The sequence below is a fragment of the Zootoca vivipara genome, chromosome 16 (genome assembly GCF_963506605.1).
Source record: "Zootoca vivipara chromosome 16, rZooViv1.1, whole genome shotgun sequence".
In the NCBI taxonomy this organism is placed as follows: domain Eukaryota; kingdom Metazoa; phylum Chordata; class Lepidosauria; order Squamata; family Lacertidae; genus Zootoca; species Zootoca vivipara.
In genome coordinates, this window is record NC_083291.1 from 34,552,281 (window position 1) to 34,577,228 (window position 24,948).

Genomic DNA, 24,948 nt, shown 5'->3' on the forward strand with positions numbered 1-24,948 from the left:
TTTGCTATGCCAGTCACCAGGAGCCCATAAACGATTGGTCCTCCGAGGAGAGGTCGGAGGGCAATGGGTTGTAGTCCCGCCTCGCGTTCCCAGCGTGCAGTGCGGACGTGTGTCTGTGAGTGTGTGGTGAGGGAGACGGGCAGAGTACTCGGCCTGCTTCCCATCTTGAGCCTTCGGTGCCCCGCTCCGTCTCCGCCGCCATGTCGGACTATAACGCCGGCGGTCCGCCGCCGCCCTCAGCTGGGCCGCCGGGCGCCGGTGGGGGAGCCGGACCGCCAGGGCCACCCAACCAAGGGGGCGCCGGCGGGGCCGGGCAGGCCGGCGGAGCGGCGGGTACCGGACCTGGCGGGATCCGCAAGGACGCCTTCGCCGACGCGGTCCAGCGAGCCCGGCAGGTGAGGGAGCTGAAGCGGACGGGGGAGGGCGGCCCGGCGGCGAGGGAGCGGGCAGCAGCGCGGTATCTCCCGCCTCCCTCCCTATCCTCTACTCCCTCCCCCCCACGGCAGGCCCCGGGGATGGCGATGCTGGAGAGCGACTCTCCACATGTAGCGGGGCTTGTGGAAGTACAGTCCTGAGGCAACGGAGCTCTCGGCTGTACCACTTCAGGTTAAAAGCGCGCGCGCGGAGGGGGGTTCCGACCCTTCACGCAGAAAGGTAGCTGCACAGTTCTCTCTGGCACGTGCAGGACGCATGCTGATCGTTCCCTATTCTCTAAGGCGCGCTCCGATGGAATGGCAGCGGGATGGATTTTACCCACAAGCGTTGCATTGTTACTGTAGCACTCATGGACCTTGATTAAGATTTCAGACGAGCTGTTTGAAGCATGTTGAGATGATGAGCTTCTTGACCTAAGGAGAGGTTGGGTGGCCATCTGGCATGTATGATCGAGTTGAGATTCCTGGGCCCTTTTAAGATTTTTTTTTGGGGGGGGGAGTTATTGGGTGGTTGTAGTTGTTGTTTATTTTGATTTGTGGTTTTATATTCTGATTTTATCCTGTGAACTGCCCTGAGACTTGTGGGTGTAAGGCGGCATATAAATTCAATAAATAATAAAGTAAAAATAACTACAATTCTGATTCTATGATGCAGTCATATTTAATTCATGTTAAAAACTTTCCTGCTCCCAGAAAACTATGAAAAGTGTTGTACAGTACCATATCTCCTTCTGTAATGTTCATATTTTCTGCATACAGGTCGTTTGTGGGTGCTTGAAAGCAGTATGAAAATGAAATGAAAACTTGATGCTCTGTGGAAGACAGAGTACGTAGTAAGGTTGAATAAGGATAGAGCTTGCTGATTTTGTTGTTGTTTAGTCGTTTAGTCGTGTCCGACTCTTCGTGACCCCATGGACCATAGCACGCCAGGCAGTATTTACAAATAGTTAAGCCTTAATTTAAAGCCACACTCCACTCTCAATACAATTAAGTGCAGAATGTCACTGTCTACCATTAAGAAGCAGGAACTAGGCCCTGTTTGGGTTTAGATTTTGGATGAAGGTTTCCAGTTCAGAGGGGAGTGTTTCTGAGATAGTTTCTTTCTGTGCATCTTGCCTTTTGAATAAAGTTTGGTAAGTAGGGTAAAAGAGTGTTCAGAATGGGTAGTTTAGTTATTTTTCCATACTTTTTATCCCCATATCTTCCAAGTTGCATTAAAGTCCTGTGGGGGAAGGTTACCCTCAGACCAATCATTCTCTTGCTACCTATCTGGGGAGCCTCATGGCTGTATAGGGTTTGAACTCAGTCCCCTTTTCTAATATCTGGTTTCCCTATGGGATTTTTTTGTTTTGTTCATCATGCATGCAGTTTGGAGATATGAAGCTGCTAAGTAAAGCTGAGGTTGCTGCATACAGTATTTGATTTATTCTTCTGAATTGACTTGTAGATAGGAAGTAGGAGAGAGAGTTCCTTTTAGAAGCATCTTGTAGGAAAGGACTACGTAAATAGAAAATTAGGGTTTCTTTTGTTTCAATCCTGAAACTTTCTTTGATATGAGAAAACACCATTCAGTTTTAAAAGCTATATGAAAAATCAGCTATCTGAAATGTAATGGCAGCACTTCTTTTAAGCATTCCATCATAGAATGTCTACCATCATTAGCTAGTGAGCTGTTCTATGTTTCAGCAGTGTTTTATTAGAAATCAAAGTATTCAAGAAGACACTGACTTTCCTCAAGTTGAAAACTGATTAGGTCCTGGTATGATTTTCATGCCATGGATTATTTATTTGTCACCAATGCAACACATTACAGAGTGGAAAAGGCCTGAAATAGTTTTGTTCATCAAATTTGTTGCATTTGTCCATGACGGGGGCGAATGTTTGTCTAAAAGTAGGATTTCTATACTGCCATTGATCTGAGGATCACAGGGCAGTTTACAGTATAAAAACACAAAAATATGTAACATAATAACAAAACAATAAACCACTTCCTCCACCCAAATTTAAAAGGCCATAGATTATTTAATCTGCTCAAGGCCTGGGTGAAGAGGAATGTTTTTGCCTGGTGCCTAACTAACTATATGTAATAATCCCAGGGAGCATTCCACACATGGGGAGCCGCCAGAGAAAAGGACTGCTCTTGTGTTGCTGTCCTCTGGACAGCACATGGAGGAAGCACATGAAGAAGGGCCTTTGGTGATGATTGCAGGGTCCAGATCTATACAAATGGCAAGAGGCAGTCCTTGAGTCCTTGTGGTCTTGAGCCATTTAGGACTACATCAAAACCAATGTTTTGAACTGGGCCTGGAAACCAATTGGTAGCCAGTGCTGTCGAGCCAGGATTGGTGTAATATGCTCAAACTGTCTTGCCTCGGTGAGCAACCTTGCTGCTGAATTCTGCACCACCTGAAGTTTCTGAACCTCTTCAGAGGCAGCCCCTTGTACAATGTGTTGCAGTAATCTAACCTAGAGGTTACTAGGGCTGGACAATATATTGATATAGTGTCCGAAACCAGTTTGAAATCTATATAATGATATCACTTTCATAATTTTTGACCTGGCAATATATCATGAATCGTTTGTGTGTGTGTGCTGTGCAAAAATCACAATGTGGGAAAAACTATGAAGCCAGCCAATGCCTCTACATAGCTCCATCCTTAATTCATATAGAGCAGTGGTGTCCAAACTTTTTTTCAAAGAGGGCCAGATTTGAGATTTGATGAAGTGAAGGGCCATGGGGACCGGTCAAAGGACCAACCAAAATTGTTGAGCTTTTTTTTAGGATTGAAGCTCTTTTTATGATTTTACCCCATGATTAAACCGACCGGCGGGCCACATTAGGCCCCCGAAATGGACTTTGGACATGCCTGATATAGAGTAATGCATCAGTATATAGTGATGTTTAGCTGGTTGAAACCCAGATATCGCCCAACCTCAGAGGTTACCAGAACATAGTGTCCAGATTGGGGCAACAGCTGGGCACAGCCAGTGCTGATGGAAGGAACTCCATGCCACAAAGACCACCTGAGCCTCAAGCAACAGCAATGGATCCCGAAGTACCCCCAAGCTACGTACCAGGTTCTTCAGAGGGAGCGTAACCCCATCAAGAGCAGGCCACATCTCCAGCCATCTGTTCTAGGGAACGGCCCACTAACAGTGCCTCAGTCTTACCTGTACTGAGCTCCAGTTTGTTGGCCCTCGTCCAGTCCATTACTGAGGCTAGACAACAGTCCAGCGCATCCACTGCCACACCTGCAGATGTAAATGAGAAGTAGAGCTGTGTGTTACAGATTTGACTGTTGAGCATATTTTTAAAGCAATTTTTAAGCATTCTACTTTTTATGATCTATTTTTCTTGGGAAATTCTCAATGAAACATGAATTTAAAGACTTTGACAATTCTATGTAGCTAGAATTTGTGTGTCAAGGAGAAAATTTCTTATTTTTAGGAAGTCATACAGGGATAACATATACTAGTGTTAATCTCTTATGGCTATGAGCAGTGTTGCCCGTATTCCACCTGTTTTTGTTAAAGTGAGAGTCATTGACCATCACAGATGCCTTTCTGCTTCCTCCAGTGATTGAATAAAAAACTTGCTCACCAGGTCCTGACAGCACTGATATAGCTCTATTCTATACTGTGATGTTTTGGTGTTTATTTTAGATATTCCCTGATACAAATTCAGGTGAAATTAATTTTTGTATTACAGTACTTTTGCAACTGGCTTGATGAAATTCAGATTCTCAGAACCTTGGGTTGTTTTTTTTAATGAACATTCACTATATTGATTGATGAGGTCAGTAGGTATACTTTTACATAACCAGGAAACTCTTACCTGGTTTGCACTTCAAGCTAAGCCTAGCTAACCCATCTCTTAGCACAACCATTTTACTCCTGCTTTGTTGTTTTTGCGGCTGCAAAACAAAATAAACATGGACTTGTTGTTTATAATCAATGTTTTCCCTTCCACTTTTTTTTCTTCTGCTGGCACATTTATTGTCAGATTTGATGGGTGGTTCTTGTTTGTTCCTGCTAATCAACATAATCACTGCAACCCTTTCCTACAGTATCAGTTTTGAAGTTTTAAGTAGGCTGCTGACTTCCTTGTTTCAGATTCTTTGCCCTCTGGATACCCTTTGTTCAGCCAATTCATTTCCACAGCTAGTCCATCTTAGGAATTTGACACAGTTTTTGTCTTCTGAGCACTGTGCTAGTAGTATTAGACTTGTTGTAGTTCAGATTAGATAAGAATGATAGTTTAGTTTTTAAAAATTTTAAATTCTGTTTCTTTTAAATAACTAGGTTAATATTAAGTCTGTGTATAAGCATGCTCGTCCTACAGTTACCTGGATTTCCTCCTTCCCATAGATTCAGCTGGTTAAGACAATTCTGCTAAACCTAGAATAGCCACCCTAGAATAGCACTCCTGTGATCCTTGCTTATTTTTCTGGTTAGTTTACCAGCACTAGTTCTTGGTTCTTGCTTAATACAAAACAAGATCTTCACTCCGAAGCTGGAACGCAATAGGAGAGAGGAAGGTAAAATTGTTTTAGTGATTGTCCAAATCAGGTCATTCACCAAGTTCTAAAACTTGTGACACTTAGCTTTGTAATGTCAATAAAATTGACCATTTTTGATACAGCAAAAATCTCATTCACTTATTATTTCTTATATTTATTCATACATTTTCCCTTGGTTTTTCTTCATCTTTTTGAAAATGACAACTTCTATACTTGTTCATTTTCACAATTGACACCTGCAGTCAAAACTTACAGTTTCTTTCTGCTATTCAAGCACTTTTTACAAAATAAAAATAGTTTTTATATTTCAAATCAGTAGTGTTCCCTTCCACTGAATATCTACTTTAGACCAATTATATTGGGCTAAAAACAGTTTCCTGGTCCTACTTGCAATTTTAAGCCCCAGGTTTCTATTGAAATTACAGTATTGCTGTGTCCACCTGTCTCCTAATTTTAATGCATACATTCTAGATCAGGCATCCCCAGACTTTGGCCCTCCAGATTTTTTGGACTACAATCCTCATCATCCCTGACCACTGGTCCTGTTAGCTAGGGATCATGGGAGTTGTAGGCCAAAACATCTGGAGGGCCATAGTTTGGGGGTGCCTGTTCTAGATAGTAAACCTTTATTTTCAATGAATAGTCATTCCTCAAAGACTTGTTGTTCCAGCTATTCTTCTACTAGCATGTTGTTGCACTGAAGACTTTAATACTGTACTGTGTTAAATTATTTATAAAAAGGAACCCTTCCATTCAACAACTTCAAATAAATAAGCACCCTTAAGAAATAAAGTGTTTTGTAATCATTTTTCTTTATAAGTGATTACCTAATGTTTTCTTTAATAAATATCTATGTATACTTTCCTTTAAAGCTTTCTCAAACCACTGTTCATAAAGTCAATTAATAAGCCTATATAAGCCACTGATCACTTTATAAGTCCTATGTCTCTTGATAAACTTAAAATAAAGCTCCGAGTAACATCTAGCATGCCCTTCTACACTTTCTGTGCACTTTCATTCAGTAGGCTTGTCCACAAGTAAATGGGTGTAAAATTGCAACTTTAGTTTCTTTTAATGAAATCTCCCTCAAATACAAGGCCTTACTGCCACCCATAGTCACGGTTTAATTTCTATGTTGTTTTTCCACATACAAAAATGTAAACAACTGTTTCAAGAATATTTCATTTCAGTACCATGTTGAACATTAAATAATAAGCTAGAAGCTCAAAACATCTGCTGAAAGTGTATAGATATAAAAAGTAAAATAAAATTAGCCAAGCCCTAAAAAATAGCAGAAGTAATACTAAAATTGAGCTACATGCAAAAATACATTTGCAATACCCCCAGCCAAAATGGGAGCAGCTCAAGTTATCCTCCGAGCTTCTTCATTTCATCTTCCAAGTAGTCCATTGGTGGTTTCTTAATCTTAATTCTTAAGTCCATTGGTGGTTTCTTAATTCTTTTTTAAATGAAAACACAATTGCAGACCTTCTTGAGATCTGTGGTTTGTATCCAGCAAACTCATCTTGTTAAGTGCAAGGATTTCAACCTGCGCATTTACGGTAGATGACTTCTCTCCCCCCCCCCCCCCAATCCCCAAGTGTTCTGAGGATTCCTCTAACCTTCTGGCGCAAATATGGAGGGGTGGAAGAGAGGGGGATGAAGTCCTGCTGTGCGGGTAGAAATCTTTGTGCTAAAGGGAGGACTTTACCAGTTGCTAGCATGCTAGCAACTGCAGGAAGGGAAAGTGCTTTTGTGCTCAGGTCCTTGCTGGTTTCCTGCAGACATCTGGTTGACTACTGTGAGAACAGGATGCTGAAGTAGATGGGTCATTGGCCTGATCCAGCAGGCCCTTATAAAAACATGCAACATATGACTTCTTAATTGGATATGATCCTCAGTCTGCTTTCTTATCAAATATTCATCCAATTTCCAGATCCTCTACTTTTTTATTTCCATTGAGTAATTAATGAGAAGCGATGAGCAATCTGAAAAAGTCTTCATTCCTGTTTTACAATTTTCTGATAGTATATAACAATGCTTTACAATGTTTGAATACAAAAAAATCAATCCTCAAGTGTGGCTTAAAATCAATGGTCTAAACTTATATTTGGGGTTCAACCACCAGCAAAACTCAGCTGAACTCAACTTTTCTAAAGTCTGTTCAGAGAGATTTGGCAAAATATTGGCGGACGTCCTGATTTTGGGACTTCTCTATCTTGGAAATCCGTAGTGCATTAAAGTCACTCACTAGAATGATTTTTATTCTGATAAAAAGCTTGCAATCATGGTACCAATCTTGTTTGGTTGTTGGGTATATAAATATGCACCTGCCCCTTCTCTGAAACCTCTCTTCTTTGGTGCCATGATTGTATTAGTCATGTCCCCCTGATTGGTCCTATTCTGTTTAAATTTCTCTTGACCTTCAAATGCTTTCCATCCACTTGCTCTTATTTCGTAAGTTTACTCTTCTCCCTCTCCACGTCCCTTGTTATCCCCTTTCTGCTCTCGTATTCATCCACCATAAACCCAATCTATATTGCCACTCTCTGCCATGAGAACTCTTTACCACCAGGCATCCACCTGTCTTCTTCCCTCAGTATTTCCCCCTCAATAATTCTTGTCTGTTACCTACATTATACAGGTAGCCCTGGGTGCAGAGTCTGTGCCTCTTTATTTGATATAAGTATACCAACTAATTCTATACCAACTAGAGAGGACTATTATTGGCATCCCCATCACTATAGGCCTTACTGTAGCAACTTTCAGGAGAGCTGGTTCAGAGAGCTGCAGGCATGCATACTTGGCCATAGTGAAGAACAGGTGTGGCCAACCTTTGGGCTTCTGTACGTTTAAGGGTTGTGCAAAGGCGTGAATTTTAGGAGATGTAGAGGTGTCACAGTACTGCAAGTATGGAAAACCTGCCCTGCCATAATTCTCTCTTCCTTATTGTTAAAAGTATTGGGAGTTGTAAAGAGGAATGGAAGCCATTCCTGGCAGGGAATCAGTGCAGCTTTAGGCTTTACTGTGAGCTGGTGTGAAGGTCAAGTTCTAGAAGGAATTGGGACTCATTGGGGACAAGCTATTGACTCCTTCATTTGAGTATTGCTGGTATGTTTTGTGGTGCAGAAGTAGAGTGGTATCCAATGGCTAAAAATGTTGATGCTTCTCTGAGAAATGGTGCTTTTCTTTGGAAGTTACGTGTTCGGCAAGCTGAAAATCTGAAAGCTACTTCTATTTCATTGATGTAGAACTTAGCAAGATAACTTTGTGATGGGGCAAAATACTACATACAGTTGCCATAACAAAGTTGCCTTTTTAGTTGTACGTAAAAATTATTCTTGAAAGAAAATATAAATGTGGAAATACTTAGGATTTAAATGTTGTTAACCACACTTTTTTGCAAAGAGTTAGGACAGACAGCTACATCATTACAAGATACAGTAGTACCTCGGAACTCGAACGTAATCCATTCCGGAAGACCGCTCGTCTTCTGAAACGTTCAAATTCCAAGGCATGGCTTCTGATTGGACAACAGCTAGGTTTTTGCACAGTGGATGCTGCATCAGATGTTCATATTCTGAGGAATGTTCAAAAACCAGAACACTTCCAGGTTTTCGGCATTTGGGAGCCAAAACATTCAAGAACGGAACTGTTTGAGTTCCAAGGTAACACTTTAGTACAAGACTAGCCTGTGCTTTAAGAGGGCTTTTAAAACTCCTGTGTGCCAAGGAAGGCATGAGAAGAAAATACCAAGGTGCTCATGTGGTCATTTTATCATAAGCAATAGTGCTACTGTTCTGATGAGAAAGTCAAAGTAACTCAAAAGCCAACTTAAAGTCAACTTCTAGCCAGGCACCTAGCAGAATGGTGTGTCAGAGCCATATCTTAGGGAGAATAACTTTTTCACCACTGAAAAAGCTGTACTCCTTGTGAGTGCCTGCTGAGTGGCACCCAGGCTAAGACTTCATGTGTTGAACGGTGTCACATGAGTCACATACAAAAGAATGCTGTCTTTGAGATATCCCATTCACAAATGATTTAGGGCAGGCATCCCCAAACTTTGGCCCTCCAGATGTTTTGGACTACAATTCCCATCTTCCCCGACCACTGGTCCTGTTAGCTAGGGATCATGGGAGTTGTAGGCCAAAACATCTGGAGGGCCACAGTTTGGGGATGCCTGATTTAGGGCTTAAAGGTTAAAATCAGTACTTTTATGTTAAGCCCAGAAGAAGCAATCAGATTTGAGTAACATTCATCAATTTGCCTGTTGCTTGTTCATCAACCAGTGCAAAATGCTGCTGCCAGTTTAATTTTCAGAACACTTCTTAAAAGCAACACCGCACAGAGAGCATGACTGTAGTCTAAATAGGGGGCAACTAGTGAATGAATTACCATGGTGAGATTTAATGGCTTGCCATTTTTAATATATAGACCACTTTGGGCTTAGGAAAAGCACAGTCATGTGCCATGTGTTGCAATGTATACTTAATGACTTGATGTTCCTGGGTTTTTGAAATGATTATGTATTAAACAGCTCTTGGTTCTTTGGATAAGATTTAGGGAAGGCTAACTAGTGTCTATTCTACTTTCAGATAGCAGCTAAAATTGGGGGGGACACAGCCACAACAGTGAACAACACTACACCTGACTTTGGATTTGGTGGTCAGAAGAGACAACTAGAGGATGGAGGTATGTGAGACTCACCCTAGTGGGACACAGTAAATTCAATTGGCAATACTTCATGTAGAACTCTGGATTTTTAGGAGTGTGAAGTGCACACACACACACCTTGCTATAGGTAATGCAGTTGTGTTATTATGCCTAATATTGCCAATCCCTCAAGCATGGCTGCAAATATTCCATTTGCTGTGATAGGATTTGCTGATCCCATTCAAACGAGTGGAGGCTACACAAAATCGGTACTTGCACCAATTGCCTATAAATACATTTATCTGAATGTGTTGTTGATATAGTTATCAGAGCCTGTGAAGTTTCCAGAATGCGCCTTCCATGTAGCTGCAATCCTGACTGTTAGTTTTGAAAGCTGGAAGAGAGGAGAGACTGTCTTTTAATTTTTGAAAGAAGTGACTATATATTTTTATTTTGACAGACCAACCAGAGAGCAAGAAAATGGCTCCCCAGCCAGAACGTAAGCATATTATTAAAGAGTTGTAGAATGATCTGTATTAACTATGTGGAAATTCTATTCATACTTATTTTCATATTGATACGGAAAAGTGGGAGGACATGTTAGCTAATTCTTTAGGTGGGGACAGTTCCATGGGATTAGGAAGGTCAGCTTTGCATTTTAAAAACAGGACCTTTTAAAACAACAGCAGCAGCAGACTGGGAAACCCAGTGACTGATTTATAGTTCACCTTCAAGAATGTGGATTCATAACCAAACCCTTGCTTTGCTTTCCAGCCATGCCACCACCCCCTCAGCTTGGACCGATCCATCCTCCCCCCAGGTAAATTAGCTGTGTGCCTCTTTTTTTTCTCCCCACATAGGCTTGAGCCGGAAAGGTTAAATCAATGCTAAAAGTATTCAGCTTGTGAGTTCAGGTTGACTGCAAGGGGGCAGCATTTCAGTACCCCCAAAGAGAAAAGGCTGCTTTTGTTGGGTGAGGTTGTCATCCAGATTTGTGAGTGATGTCCCACTAAAAGACCAGTCACTCCCAAGCACTTGCGTGCCTTGGTAGGTAGTGAAAGGTTGTGCTGGTTGGCCATTTCTTAGATACTCACATTCTTTTGTAGCGTCTGGTTTTGTAGCTATAGTTTGTGAAGCCTGTGTCTGCGCCTTGTGGGCAGATGCTGGGCTGCTTAGTTTGCAGCAGGTTCTGCCAGGTTGCATGGGTGCATTTTGCACGGGTGCATGGTGATTTCCTCAGATAATTGCTCAGCCACCTTCCTGTCTGCCCTCCCAAGAGGAGGAGGAAAGCTCTCCGTTTTTGCTTCTTGGTGGTTGCTGGTGAACACCAGCTCCATTTCTGTAACCCTCCCACTCCTTACTTTAAGCTGCCAAACTTTCCCTTGCAGGTCTACAGTGACTGAAGAGTACAGAGTACCTGATGGCATGGTGGGACTCAGTGAGTATTAGACAGAGAGGGCAGAAATCTGCTGTTGCCGTAGTTGAAAGACTGTCACTTTACCTTTACTAACCAGTGCCTTCTTGATTTCTCAATGCCTGTTGGCTGAGCTTTCCACAGGGAAGGCTCAGGCAGGCTGGTTTGTTTTGTGACCCTTCTGTGTGTCTTTCCTGAGAGATGTCAAGTGTTTGAGTTGACCCTGTGTGCTTCAAGCTGTGTATGGTACGTAGCTCCAAAGATGTGGGCTTGGGTGTTCTGCTCAATAAAGTGCTCCGGCAAGCCTTCGGTTTAAATTGGTAGGAGCTGGTTGCTGAGGACAACTTGAGGCTGGTGTCCTATGAGCACTTCCCATGCGTAGCAAGACTTTTGTGAGTTGAGCAGTGACACAGATGTGCCCTGGACACTTCCGAGACTCAGGCTGGGAGTGCTGCAGTGAAAAAAAAAAGAGTTCCTTTTTGGATTGCTTTTGGCCTTTGCTTTGGATTTATCAACTTTCTGTGAGTGATCCTGAATAAGGTAGAAGGCCCTGCGCTGGCCTTTACCAGGAGGAATGGTGGCTGCAAAACACTGCCTGAAGCAGAGTTTTATGTTAAGTAGGGAAGGATTGGTTCTCAGAAGGCATTTTGTTTACAAGCCCTGGTTTTAAATTGGCTTGGCATTCAAGCTCTGAAGGAGAGCAGAGAAATTGGTTGAAACTTGACCTCTCTAGTTCTTGTAGGCTATCATACCCTCTGTGGCATCATGAGACCCTGGAGTTCTTTCTTTCATGTTTGTGTGAACTTTGTTTAGGAGGAGCAGTTCTGTCATCCTTCACTTATATGCCATATAAACAGCGAAACTTGATTAGATTACGTCTCCACTTAGCTACTGTCCCCAATGCACATGTGCACACAACCCTTCATGGAGTTGTATTTACTGTTAGAAGATCCTTTCAATCTCCTGTGGAGGGGAGAGAGGGGAACCTGTGTTGTCTTCAAGCCTCCCTCTTAGGATAACGACAACTGCTTTTATCTCAGGCTTGAGTTTCTTGATGCCCCTCTCCTTACTTTGCAGTCATAGGAAGAGGTGGGGAACAGATCAACAAAATACAGCAGGACTCTGGATGCAAAGTACAGATCTCTCCAGGTAGGTGTGAGAATTGCATGGGGTGTAACTTCCAGCATATGGAGCTGCAGGTGTAGGCTGTTCCTTCTGAAGCCTATAGTCGTGTCAGCAAGTAGCTCAATGGATATAATTGTGGTAAAGAATGTAGTTCAAGAGAAGTGTGTTGCCAGTAGCGTATTCTTCTGAATATGCTAATGCACTCTGCTAGAAAATAGGGGGGAGGAATCTTGTTGGGACGGCATGAAAACAGTATTCTCACAAGGCAAATGGTACTTACTAGCTTGTGGTAAGTTAACTTTGTTTGAGTGGTGAACCATTTTCAGTTGCTAAGTTTACAGGTGTCTTCACCATTTTCAGTCCTTGTACTACTTCCTGTTGACTGATCAGCATTTGCATTATAGAGAGGTTGCCCTTAATAATGTTGTGCATGTGTGTGAAAGACCTACTCTTTCAACGCCAGTTCATACCCTGTGGATGATACATGATTTGGAGGAGGGATCAAACTCTGAGGAAATGTGTCGATGTGGAGAGATGTCTCCTGATGGCCTTTATTTCCTCCTACAGACAGTGGAGGGATGCCAGAGCGAAGTGTGTCTCTGACAGGATCACCAGACTCTGTGCAGTGAGTAGCCTCTTGTCCTTTGTCAATATGCTATTTCAAAAACATAAGAGAGAAGGGGGGGGGGGAGAGAGACAGGGTGTGCCAAAAGAATCCAGCCGCCAGGTGGCATAGTCGAGGATTGTGGCAGAGGTGCAGGGCATCACAATCAGGAAAACAACTGGGGCTTCTTAGTAGCAATACCCAAATTGTGGAACTTCCCCCTAAAAGCAGTTGAATTGGTGTCCAGTTTTATGCCTCTCACTTGCTGCTGATTTAACAGATGTATTTGCTTTTACTTCATTGTTTTTATTGTATTTTTACTCTAGAAGCTGCCTTGTGGTCTCAAAACATGGTAGAAAATTTCAGGAATTAAAAAAAAAACTTGGCAGGACTTTGTATCTCAGCACACCAAAGCCACTTCATTCTGATGGGCTTTTGATGTTCCCTGTGGGGAAGCATCTGAGCTCTGGGACATGTCTGGTTTGACTGACATTGGTGGGTGGGGCTAAAAACTTACTGAGAATTGCAGTTGTGGCACCACTCTACCTGGCAGACAAGCAGGATTTTTCCTGTTGGTGTTATGAAAGAATGTATAGACACAAAATGCAATGTCATTAAATCGGTCATTACTATCCAGAGCAAATATAAAGTGCTTGTATTCGCAACTTGAGCTGGTTAGGTTACCTGCTGTGTGATGTTGTAGAATCAGCACAACAGCAACACTGAACTACAGGCGATTTGAGAATAAAGAACACTGCTATGAGTTCCATTTCATGTTATAGTACCTTCATAATGAAAGAATAGAGCCTGTAAGACTCACCATCATGTTCTTTGTCATTCCACCTCTCTGCAGGAAGGCAAAAATGATGCTTGATGATATCGTGTCTCGGGGACGTGGTGGGCCACCTGGTCAGTTCCACGATAATGCCAATGGGCAGAATGGCACAGTGCAGGAAATCATGATCCCAGCTGGGAAAGCAGGCCTGGTGATTGGCAAGGGAGGGGAGACCATTAAGCAGTTGCAGGTGAGGGCTATGCTGTGCTCCCAGCCAAATTCCTTGCATCAGAGCTGGTGCTTGCCCTCTTTTTCCTTGCCTTCTTTCTTGCTTACAGCACTTGGCTTCTCTGGCCTCTTGGGGCAAGGATGGTTTCTTAGACTGGAGCCTCCTGAAATTCAAATGGCTGTTAGTTTAAGTCCTGTCCAAGGAGACAGGGCTTGCAAGAATTCTGCACAATTGTGTAACCTGCTTGACCTCTCACTTTCTGCCAATGTAGGAACGAGCTGGAGTGAAAATGATTTTAATTCAAGACGGTTCACAAAACACAAATGTAGACAAGCCCCTTCGGATAATTGGTGATCCTTACAAAGTACAGGTAAGCATTTTGAATAAAAGCCGAAGAGATGAATTGTTCAGTGAAATTTCTTGTTTCGCAATAAGTTAATTAACTTGTTTTTCTATTTAGCAACAATGATCAACAATCTCTTTTGTTCTAGTAACAAAAAAATCCCAGTGAAATGTTGTGTTAAAGTTATTTGTCCGTTTCAGTGCTCAGTTGACCATGGTGGTGGTGTTTTTTTTAAGTAGTTAGATACCCAACTATACTCTCAACATTGTGAAAATGGCTGCATACTCACAGTTCAGACTCTTGCGCCGGTGGTTTCCTGCCATGACTATTGCAGCCTTCCTTTTAGACTTGCCTTGTTATACTTTGGTCCCCTCACTCATTTACAAAACTCTGCTGCCAAAGTCGTTCACCTCTCTCCTTCATACCACATGATGTGCCTTCTTGAATCCCTGCTGTAGTTTCCCATCAGCGTATGATGCTACCTTTATACTGAGTTGCTAGTACAGCATTAAACTGGGTTACTCATTCAGTTTCGTCTACTCAAACTGAGACTTTTTTCTAGCTACCCCAAAGTTTGCTCTTGTTGCCCTGCCCTGCCCTGCAGTGATTGTGACTAAACTGCCCAGCCTCAAATCCAGGTATTCACAAGTATAAAAAAGGGCTTCTTCCTTGGAAGTTCTCATGTCACATCTACCCTGGGAGAAATACTCTTGAGAGAGGTGCCCAAATAATTCTAATATTAATGTTCATGCTTCTTTGCAGCAAGCCTGTGAAATGGTAATGGACATCTTACGAGAACGGGACCAAGGAGGCTTTGGTGACCGAAATGAGTACGGTTCCAGGATTGGTGGAGGAATAGATGTAAGGACATTGGCTTGGATTTGTTGGGACAGGGGGGGGACATAATTTATAGTGTGACATTTTGTGCTCCCCCCCCCCCCGGGTCTCTGTATTGATACTCACACTTGTCCAGTCCTAACATTTCTTAGAAATTTGATCTGCTCTGACCTGATCTTGGTTCTGCTTGTCATTTTCTTGCTTGCTCAGGTCCCTGTGCCCAGGCATTCTGTTGGTGTGGTTATTGGGCGTAGTGGTGAGATGATTAAGAAAATACAAAATGACGCTGGAGTTCGGATACAGTTCAAGCAAGGTCAGAAGACTAAATCTCTTCCCTGTCATGATCTGTCTTCATACAGCATGCTGAAACATCAGGCCTATTGAATGTTCTAGGGCTTTTCTCCCTATACTATTTATCACCTCTTTATCTGATCTTTTACCTTCTCTCCACAAATTTTTGTCCCGGTTGTAATTATGTTCTGCAATATACTTTTGAAAATCACAAAGTGAAATCTTTTCTCAGAGAGATCCCAGATTTAAGGGTTTACACAATCAAAGATCCATACGGGCTTGGTGCATTCAAATCTAAGCATGGCTGGTAGTACCCATTTTCTGAAGGGCGGTGTTGTCTGTTTTGTGTGTCTGGGTTCTCTGTGTGAACTGTGTGTGTTCTCCTTCCACAGAACTGGAGTGGCATATTACTGCAGAGGGGAGAAGGTATTAAGGAAGCTAAATGGATGCTTGTCTCTCTCTTTTGAGAGCTTATGCTGTTGCTGCACCAAGTGGCTCAAGAGCTAGTGGACTGGTTCTGAAACTAATTGAATGTGGAACCTAATGAAGTTCCCTGTTTGGTTTGCATTTCAGATGATGGGACAGGCCCTGAGAAGATTGCCCATATCATGGGTCCCCCTGACAGATGCGAGCACGCCGCCAGGATTATCAATGAGCTTCTCCAGAGTCTCCGGGTATGAAATGCTGTTGCCTTGACCCTCAAAGCCTTCGTCCATAATGTCTCATCTTGTGTACACAGGAGTTGTGTTGAATACGTTTGTCAAGTAGTTTCAAAATCTTTTCAGTCATGTTTTGCTAATAAGGTGCAAGAGCTCCTCAATATCATCGCACTGAGAACTTGGCTCTGGTTGTCTTACCAGCCCAAGGTAGAAATCACACCGAAAAAGTAGATGTTGCTATTTCTCTTCAGCAGACTTTCACGCTCTACCTTCAGGAGAGCCCTTTCCATGTTGACTGGCTTGTCAAGGATCCCCAGCATGTTGCACACATTATTCTGGGGCATGGTGGTGGTGGCAGGTGTAGTGGTAGCCAGGCCACACTGAAGCAGAGTGCATCCCAAAACGCATTCAATGCATCTCTGTAGCTTCGCATTGCGGGGGGGAAACTATTGATGGTGGGCAAAGTGTCCTTCAAGGAAGTTTGCCGCGAATGGTCTTCTCATTCAGGAACCCCTGATGAACTTCGGCAGCAGCCAAGGAGGCCACTGCTCTGTGGCATTGAAGATGCACCCACTAACCACAGAATGCTTCCCGTTTCCTTTTCCCATGAAGATGAATTGTGTTCCTGTCTTGCAGAGTGGCCCGCCAGGTCCCCCAGGCTCAGGAATGCCTCCTGGAGGCAGAGGCAGAGGCAGGGGGCAGGGTAATTGGGGGCCCCCTGGAGGAGAGATGACATTCTCTATCCCCACTCACAAGTGCGGACTGGTTATTGGCAGAGGTAAGTGTCTTTTCCCCTCCCCAGCTTTCTCTCAGCTGTCCTGAGGTGGTATGATAATAATAATAATAATGATGATGATGATGATAATGATAAATAATAATTAATAATGTTATTTATACCCTGCTCAACTGGCTGGGTTTCCCCAGCCACTCTGGGCAGCATCAAATATTAAAAATTTCACTAAACAGGGCTGCCTTTAGGTGTCTTCTAAAAGTCAGATACTTGTTTATTCCCTGGACATCTGCTGGGAGTGCATTTCACTGGGCGGGCGCCACTACCCAGAAGGCCCTCTGACTGGTTCCCTGGAACCTCACTTCTTGCAGTGAGGGAACTGGCAGAAGGCCCTCTGAGCTGGACCTCAGTATCCGGGGTGAATGATGTTGGTGGAGATGCTCCTTCAGGTACCAATCACGTCCCTGAGGTGTTCCCTCCATGTTCTCTTTTCAGGTGGAGAAAACGTAAAGGCTATCAATCAGCAGACAGGAGCCTTTGTAGAAATATCTCGGCAGCTACCACCCAATGGAGACCCTAACTTCAAGCTGTTCATCATCCGGGGATCACCTCAACAAATTGACCATGCCAAGCAGCTCATTGAAGAGAAGATTGAGGTATTTGCCTGCCCTTCACTGTGTGGCAGATGGGAGCGAGCCAGGAATGTTAGTGACTGTGTTCTGGATGTGGCAGTTTCCACTTCAGGGATTATTCATCTCTTCCTTAGGGTCCCCTCTGTCCAGTTGGACCAGGACCTGGGCCTGGTGGACCTCCTGGACCGGCTCCAATGGGCCCCTTCAACCCAGGGCCTTTTAATCAAGGGCCACCTAGTGCCCCCCCTCAGTAAGTACTAAGACTGCTCGAGTGTGCCTCCCTTTCGGGCCATTTTGCCTTCGACACCCCTTTCCATCTTCCCAGAGATTAAGATCTACACTCGCTGTCTTGGAGAGACGCTTGTGTACTGCTCAGTGTGATGTGCCCAAAAGTTGTGGGGGAAATGCTGAGCTGAGCATGAATGTCTCTGAAGTCCCTTCTATGAACAGCCCCACCCCAATTTGGGGATTTTCCCGAAGTTTATGCAAACGGGGTGAAAAAATGTTACCTTCAAGACACACTGCAGTACACTGTCACTTTCTTGACAAAACAGTAAGAGAGGGGGCATGGATCCACAAAGTTTATGCAAAAAGAAGTTTTTCACAGAGTGGTTTGGCTTTGGGCATGTTCCTTGCTGCTGCTACCCTCATTGGCATCTTTCACTTGAAACAGAAAACCATGTGGCAGTGTAGCACAGCACTTAGCAGGGCATCTGGTACCAAGAAAGTGGTACTAGGGCAATCTAGTAGGGAAACAAAACCACTTGCAGAGTTATAGGGATCTGCTGTCGTTGCTTGGTGCTGTTAAAGGAGTAAAACTTGTGCTTCCAAAAGCTAATATATCAAATAAGACGCTTCTTCTTTGGGAAGTTAGAATAGACCCTCTCTCGGCCATTGGCAGGTGCTCACCATGATGCTTTGCTCCTTGATAAGATTTGGTCTTAATGCAGTGCAGCTCCCTTGTCTACCTATTTCATAGAGGAGATTGGCCTCGATCTGGGGTGTCTTACTACAGGGATTGAGAACCTGTCACCCTGCGCTTTGCGTCATCACTGGCCATGCTGGCTGGTGCTGATGAGCATTGGAGTACAGCAACACCTTCCCTCTCCCTGCCTTATTACCTGTGAAAAAATGAAGGCGCTCCAGTTTCCCTGTGCAGTTACTTTTGGGGGAATTCAATGTTGTGCTGTGTTGAATGTACAACAGGGCTTCTGCTGACAAAGACTCACTAGGTGAATCCCACCCTTTGTTTTCTCCAGTGACTTCCTGGAGCAATTTGATTTGCTGCTCGGCAGGTTCCAGATTTCTGAATCCTGAGCCTAGAGGGTTGCTTATTGTAAATACTGCCAGTGACCTTTTCCCTCCTCTTATTTCAGTCCTGGAGGGCCACCACCTCCACAATACCCACCTCAAGGCTGGGGGAATGCCTATCCACAGTGGCAGCCTCCTGCTCCTCATGACCCAAGTAAGTATTTGTATACCAGCCCTCAAGAGTCAATCATCAGAATATAGAGTACAGTGGTACCTCGGTTTTCAAGCATCTCGGAAGCCGAACATTTCAGGTTTCTGAAGGCTGAAAATCTGGAGGTAAATGCTTCCCTTTTCGAACACGTCTCGGAAGTCAAACAGCTTCCACTGCATGTTCCCTCCCTCCATTGACTTTACAGACTGCCCTTAGCACCTCGGTTGTCAAACGTTTCGGAAGTCAAACGGTCTTCCGGAACGGATTACGTTCGACAACCGAGGTACCACTGTACCGTTGCACATTCAAGGTTCGCGGGGGGGTAAGGGAGAGGGGCTGGAAGCATTCAGGTTTTTTGTGGTGTCTCCTGCCCAGGTAAAGCGGCGGCAGCGGCAGACCCCAACGCTGCCTGGGCAGCTTATTACTCGCACTACTACCAGCAGCCCCCGGGCCCAGTTCCAGGAGCACCACCTGCCCCCACGGCACCACCAGTGCAAGGAGAGCCACCCCAACCGCCCCCCACCGGACAGTCAGACTACACTAAAGCATGGGAGGAGTATTACAAAAAACTAGGTAATTGACTATCCAGATCCTTAACCTCTTTTGATAGGAGTAATTTAATGGGCTTGCAGAAAGCAACTTGATTGAGAAACTACGCCGAATAACTTCCTTCCAGTCTCCCCTGACGAATAAATAACATACTGACTCAAAATGCTTCAGCATTTGTTTTCTGTTCCTGTTAAACTATTTCTGCATCTTGATTTGTGAATGTCATGGGGGTTGGTGGCCCTTAGGGATGGCCCATTCAAATCCAGGCATGAATGACTGACTTAATTGGAAGGCCTTCTTAGGTTGATGCTTCAAGCCAGTACAAGTTTTGCCAACAGCTACTTAATTTCAAGATTTTTTACCACGAACAAACAAAATTTTGGCAAATTATGGTTAGGTTAAGTTAGCATGGCAACACTATAAACAGCAATACCATTCGAAGACCGTTTTTCAAAGCAAGTTTGCTTTGTTTTTTTGTAATGGTTCCCTATGAGGAATTTTTCATCTTGGTTATTTACCGGTAGCTCAAATCTCTTAAATCTGCTGCAGGGAAGAAAAAGCTGAAGCCTTTCAGATGCTGAGAGTCACAAGGCAGTTTGGCTGCGGGTCCTTCCATGCTTTTGACTTAGGAGTCTTGTCAATTGACTTTCTTCTGTTTTGGGGGTGGGACTGCTATGGATCAGGGGTCTATGAATGCTCTCCCCAAGGTAATCATACCTCCCACTTCTAGAGGGAATGACTTGCTCTACACTGTACTTCAGAAGTGCTCCATGCTCCTCTAAAGTTCAGCACATTGTGAGCCAAGACATTACTTCTCCCTCATTGGTCCTAGTGACTGCTCTTAGTAGTCGGTGTCATTGTAAACCTTTTAGAATCTGAATCCTGTAAGTGAGGTGGATCTTGAGTAGTTGAAAGCTTTGCATGACCAGGGTCCTGTTGTCGTTTGACACTGCCTACAGGCCAGCAGCCCCAGCAGCCTGGAGCTCCACCACAGCAGGACTACACAAAAGCCTGGGAAGAGTATTATAAGAAGCAAGGTGAGTTAAGGGTCTGAGCTTCCTTGGAGGATATGTCCCATAGCACTTCTGTCAGTTTCTGGGTTTGGAGTTACCTCCCTGGAGTGTCTTAAGGTTGCAGCCCTATGCGCATTTATCTGGGAGCAAGTCTCACTGAGCTGAGTGGGGCTTGCTTCTAAGCCGGCATGCCTAGGATTGCACAGCTAGTCCCTCTTTTCTTTTTGGAAGCAGCTCAAGTAGCTACTGGGGCAGGGCCAACGGCACCACCAGGACCTCAACCAGACTACAGTGCAGCCTGGGCAGAATACTACAGACAACAAGCTGCGTACTATGGACAGACGCCTGGCGCTGGTGGCCCAGTGCCACCACCCACACAGCAGGGACAGCAGGTGAGTTGCAGAACTACAGCCAGGGTGGCCTTTCTGCTTCAGAACAGGTACCGGTATCTGGCTCCAGACTGGGCTCCACACACTTTCTACAAACTCCTGTGAGACATTTTGAGATGTAATCCTTTTTAAATTTGGGGTGGCTAGTTTATGTCAGCTCTTCCCTCCTGTCCAAATCAGACTTTTATGCTGCCTTTTAAGGTCTAATCCAGGCACCCCCAAACTTGCAGCCCTCCAGATGTTTTGGCCTACAACTCCCATGATCCCTAGCTAACAGGACCAGTGGTCAGGGATGATGGGAATTGTAGTCCAAAACATCTGGAGGGCCGAAGTTTGGGGATGCCTGGTCTAATCCTAGGGGCTTTTTAGAGAAGTTGAAATGCCTCAAATGTTTTTCTTAAATCTGGAGTGAGAGATCCAGGTTTGTGGGGTTTTTTTCCATCCCAGTAGCAGAAGTATTGTCAGCTGGGGAAGTATTATTGCCAGTTCAGAGAGGGGATAGAGTATTCCAGATGAACAAGCCTCCAAAATCCTTGCCTTCACATATGTGAGGTGAAACCTTCTAGCACCACCCACATCTAAGAGTTTTCTGCTCCATAATTAACAGCAGCAGTACCTGTCCACCTTCCATAATGGAAATTTCCTTCCTGGCTTCATTTTTTGATTCCAAACATTGATTTCTTCAACGCCAGTGTCAAAAGCCTAAGCCATATTTCTTCAGTCAAAAGTCTTACAAAACCTCCTTCAGTCAAACACTTTCAGACTGGTTCACTCCAAGCCAGACACCAAAAAAAGGATGGTTATCATGTAGCTGCCTCAAAGTTAAGACTATCATGCAAGTTATATGCTTGTGAGGAGCATCAGGGTGCATCAGAGGTTAACCCCAATCCATTTGAGAGCCCAGGCTCTATTGTCAACTAATAAGGCACCCATATAATTTAATGGTGCTCTAGTTGGGGTATTTTTAATGTTCCAACAAACGAAGAAGGTACAGTAAGTTGGTGAACAGAAATAATGTACAAATAAATCCTCTTTTCCTAATTGGGAGGATGTCTGTTTGGGAGCGGATGACCAGGAGCCTCCTGGTGAGTATTGTGTTAAGTTTTTAATACAAAGTGTTGTAAAATATTGTCTGAGCTTTAAGGGACTAGGAGGGGGGACACAAAAAGGATGCACGTTTTGGGGAGAATTTAAGAAAATCTAATGAACACATCTGGAACATGAGCCATACCTACAAGTTGAGCATTGAGCAATCTCCAGCCCATGATACGCTTTAGTCTTTCTTTGAAACCCCTGATTCCATCTGGTATGAGGAAGAAAACCATACGCTGAACACATGCAGCCTGAATTACACGTTAAGCAAAGTTAGCTGTGTTGGCTCCATAAAGAGAATTTTGTTCCCACTAGTTATTGGTAGAGAAGCAAGAAGCTAAACACTCCTGCAACACTCGCATCCAATATGTTGCTCATTTGCCACCATAAAATCTAGAAACCTGTAGTTCTAACCAAAGGAGAACTTGTGAGGACACTTCATTTTGTGTCTGACGTGTCTCCAGGAAACTAGTTCCCAAACAGGTATCCTCCCAACTAGCAAAAGAGAACTGGTTTGTTGAATATTTCTGTTCACCAACCCCCTTGACCTCAAACTCTCTGTGCAGTGTGATTATGGAATCCAGAGCACAGAGTCCCTGATAGGCTCCGTCTAGCTGTTCCTTTAGTGACTGGCACTTCTCCAAAAGCAGGGAGACAGTTTTGTCAGCGGCTGGACAAATGAGTTTATACAAATGAAGTCTGGTTGTGGGGTTTGTACAGATCTTAGTAGATCCAAGTATTTGAGCACACCAAGTATTAGAGCATTCAGCCATCTGTAGGACTGGGCAGGTTCATGGGTGGAGATGAAGACGGAGCACATCCAGGGCAGTAAAGTTTAATTTAGGTTCCAGGTTGTCAGAATTACAACGTCTGCTACCATTAGGACCAGAGGATTGTAAAACTGGGAATGGCTCTGGGATAGGAAAAAGTTTGGCGCTACTAATAGTCCAAAAATAGGTAAGGGTTTACACGTTAAGCAGACACTGTCGCCTTTTCTGTGTGCTGTGCTTTTGTTTCTGCTATTGTATAACAAATACTAAATAAAATTCAAGTTTTTAAAAAGGCAGCAACTGCGTTCCAGATAAGCCACATTCTGTACCTGAGTCCATGGAATACACAGCCTTGCGGTTGCCCCTCTTGCTTCCTGCTTCAAGCTTCAGTAACAGGTTCCCATCATGTTTTTCTCCTTTCAACAGGCTCAGTGAGTTGAATGTGAACCTCCCCATCTCTGAGAACCTTTTGTTTTGGAAAGAGGTGGCTGCTGCAGGAAGTGACAGGGTGGGAAGGGAGCTGGCCTGTTGCTCTGATTGCTGGGTTTCTCCTGGGAATCTCAGCTACGCCGCCTTCAAGTCTCTCTTAAAATAAATCCAGATCTCCAAACCCCTAATGTTGAGCCAGCAGCTGTAGAAGATAGCCGACTAAAACCGCCGCCGCCAGACCCTATCCTGCCTGACACACACCTCAGTTTTCAGGGTAACACTTCCTCTTTTATTTCTGTTTCGTTTTAAAAAAATAAACTTTACAAGGAAAAGTCACTCTGCTTTTTAGTTAGAGTTGGAACATTCCTCGGACAAAGGTGTTGGTGTTTCAGACAAACCCTGCCCTGGCCCTCCATTTCTCCACTGCTGGGACTGATCTGTCGTGTTTTTTGTCTGTTCAAGAGGAGATTGAAACAAGAAATTGTATGCTCAATTTTTACTTTTTACCGCTCGTTTTTAACTTCACAAATAAATGATAACAAAACATCCCCCCGTGTCTGCTGGGTGGTGTCTGTTTTTCTCTCTCTGTCCATAGGGTTTTTTGAAGCTGATGTTTGTTCACAATATAGCTGTTGTAAAAGCCTGATAATGGTCATGAATTAAGAGCTTCCTGTGTTTTTATAGTTTGAGCAGGCATTTGTGCATTTTTGTTGAATAAAATGCTTTTTTGTTTTAAAGTCTCTGATGCAACCGTGTGTGTTTCAAAAGGTAGAGCCCCAGAGAGCTGTTCTAGTTTCACCAAGAGCTCTGGGAATAAGAAACAGGTCCCGACTTTTGGATGGTACTGAGCTTGGGAGCAGGAGAAAGCTGCCTCTCAGGGGAGCTTTTTAGTAGACTAAGCTTTGGTTTGGTTTTGGGGACTCCTGCAAGTTCAGTTCATTTGGTATATCATCTCTTGACAGTTTGAAAATAACAGTAGTCTTCTACTTGGATTTACAAATATTGGGGGGGGGGGTGTAGTGTTACACAATCGAAATTTCTGGAAGACTGCACCAGCTGCTGGAAGCCTTGGGTGCTTCAGCCACCTAGAATAGATCACGTCTCATCGTTTTGTGACTCGATGACACTCAACTGCATTACTCAAGATTTTCTGCCGGATCTGAATGTCTTGACTGACACCAACACGAAATGGCATTTCCTTGAGCTGTTTTGTGACCTGCCCAAAAGGTGACTAGAGCATAAATGGTGCAGATGGATTCTGGGAGAGTTCTGGCTCCAGAGGCTGGTGCAGTAGATTTGGAGACCAACTATTATGCTCAGGTCTCCCAGGGTTGAGCCAGTGCGAAACACCTGTTTGTATTTGGATGCAATGATTCTCTTACTCTTCTGTGTCGGATTATACGAAGGGGAAATGGGGAGGGTTGTGGTAAGTGGCGCTGGTGGCTTCTGTTCTGCTGAGCTGCTTGCTACTCCTACTCTCCCATACATCCTCAGTTGTAGGCTGTGTAAGAGATCCTTTGTTGCTGGAGTAAGCACTCGGTGCTAAAAAGCACTACATAGCCTTTTGGATAGCCATGTGTCCGTCTGTCCGTCCCCCCCTTTTATAGACATTCCCTCTTCACATATATTTCCTTTTACAACTTTCAAAAGGAAGTTATATGTGGAGAAGGAATCTATTAAAGGGATAGATGGACGGACACATGGCTACTTGACAAGAAATACATGAAGCATGCCTGAAACGGAAATAGCTTGCATTTATCTTGCTACTGTGCTTCAGTGTTGTAGAACCTCTTGACTGCTTGGTAACTTTACAAGTTTCTAATCCTGGGGGTCAGCTTTGCCTACTCGGAAGAAAAGTCATAGAAGGATTGCGGGAGCATGGTGCAACAGCCTGGTCTTTATTGATCTTGAAATGCAAAACGCTCACTGTATACAGCAGCTAAGAACAGGTGTGAATGGCCCACTGTAGCAGGAAATGAAGGGGAACTTACTGAAGAA

General features: G+C 44.0%; 1 protein-coding gene across 1 annotated transcript; it reads left to right on the forward strand.

Annotated features, from left to right (window-relative positions):
- The first annotated feature begins 97 nt into the window (after window positions 1–97).
- KHSRP (KH-type splicing regulatory protein) lies at window positions 98–23,498 on the forward strand. The gene is made up of 20 exons (XM_035140873.2): window positions 98–395; window positions 9,550–9,646; window positions 10,068–10,106; window positions 10,382–10,427; window positions 10,996–11,045; window positions 12,099–12,170; window positions 12,714–12,771; window positions 13,604–13,775; window positions 14,026–14,124; window positions 14,860–14,958; window positions 15,145–15,247; window positions 15,799–15,899; window positions 16,521–16,662; window positions 17,110–17,270; window positions 17,381–17,496; window positions 18,623–18,711; window positions 19,084–19,281; window positions 20,217–20,294; window positions 20,505–20,662; window positions 22,948–23,498. Exons 1-20 carry the CDS (start codon window positions 201–203, stop codon window positions 22,954–22,956), a joined length of 2,082 nt encoding a protein of 693 aa, XP_034996764.1. The 5' UTR covers window positions 98–200; the 3' UTR covers window positions 22,957–23,498.
- The last annotated feature ends 1,450 nt before the right edge of the window (window positions 23,499–24,948 follow it).

Bases quoted from the DNA above. Each gene is read 5' to 3' on its own strand.
- KHSRP (XM_035140873.2), top strand. From the start codon at position 201: ATGTCGGACTATAACGCCGGCGGTCCGCCGCCGCCCTCAGCTGGGCCG. The intron at 11,046-12,098 runs GTGAGTATTAGA...CTTACTTTGCAG, and splicing joins TGATGGCATGGTGGGACTCA to TCATAGGAAGAGGTGGGGAA. The intron at 15,900-16,520 runs GTATGAAATGCT...CCTGTCTTGCAG, and splicing joins AGCTTCTCCAGAGTCTCCGG to AGTGGCCCGCCAGGTCCCCC.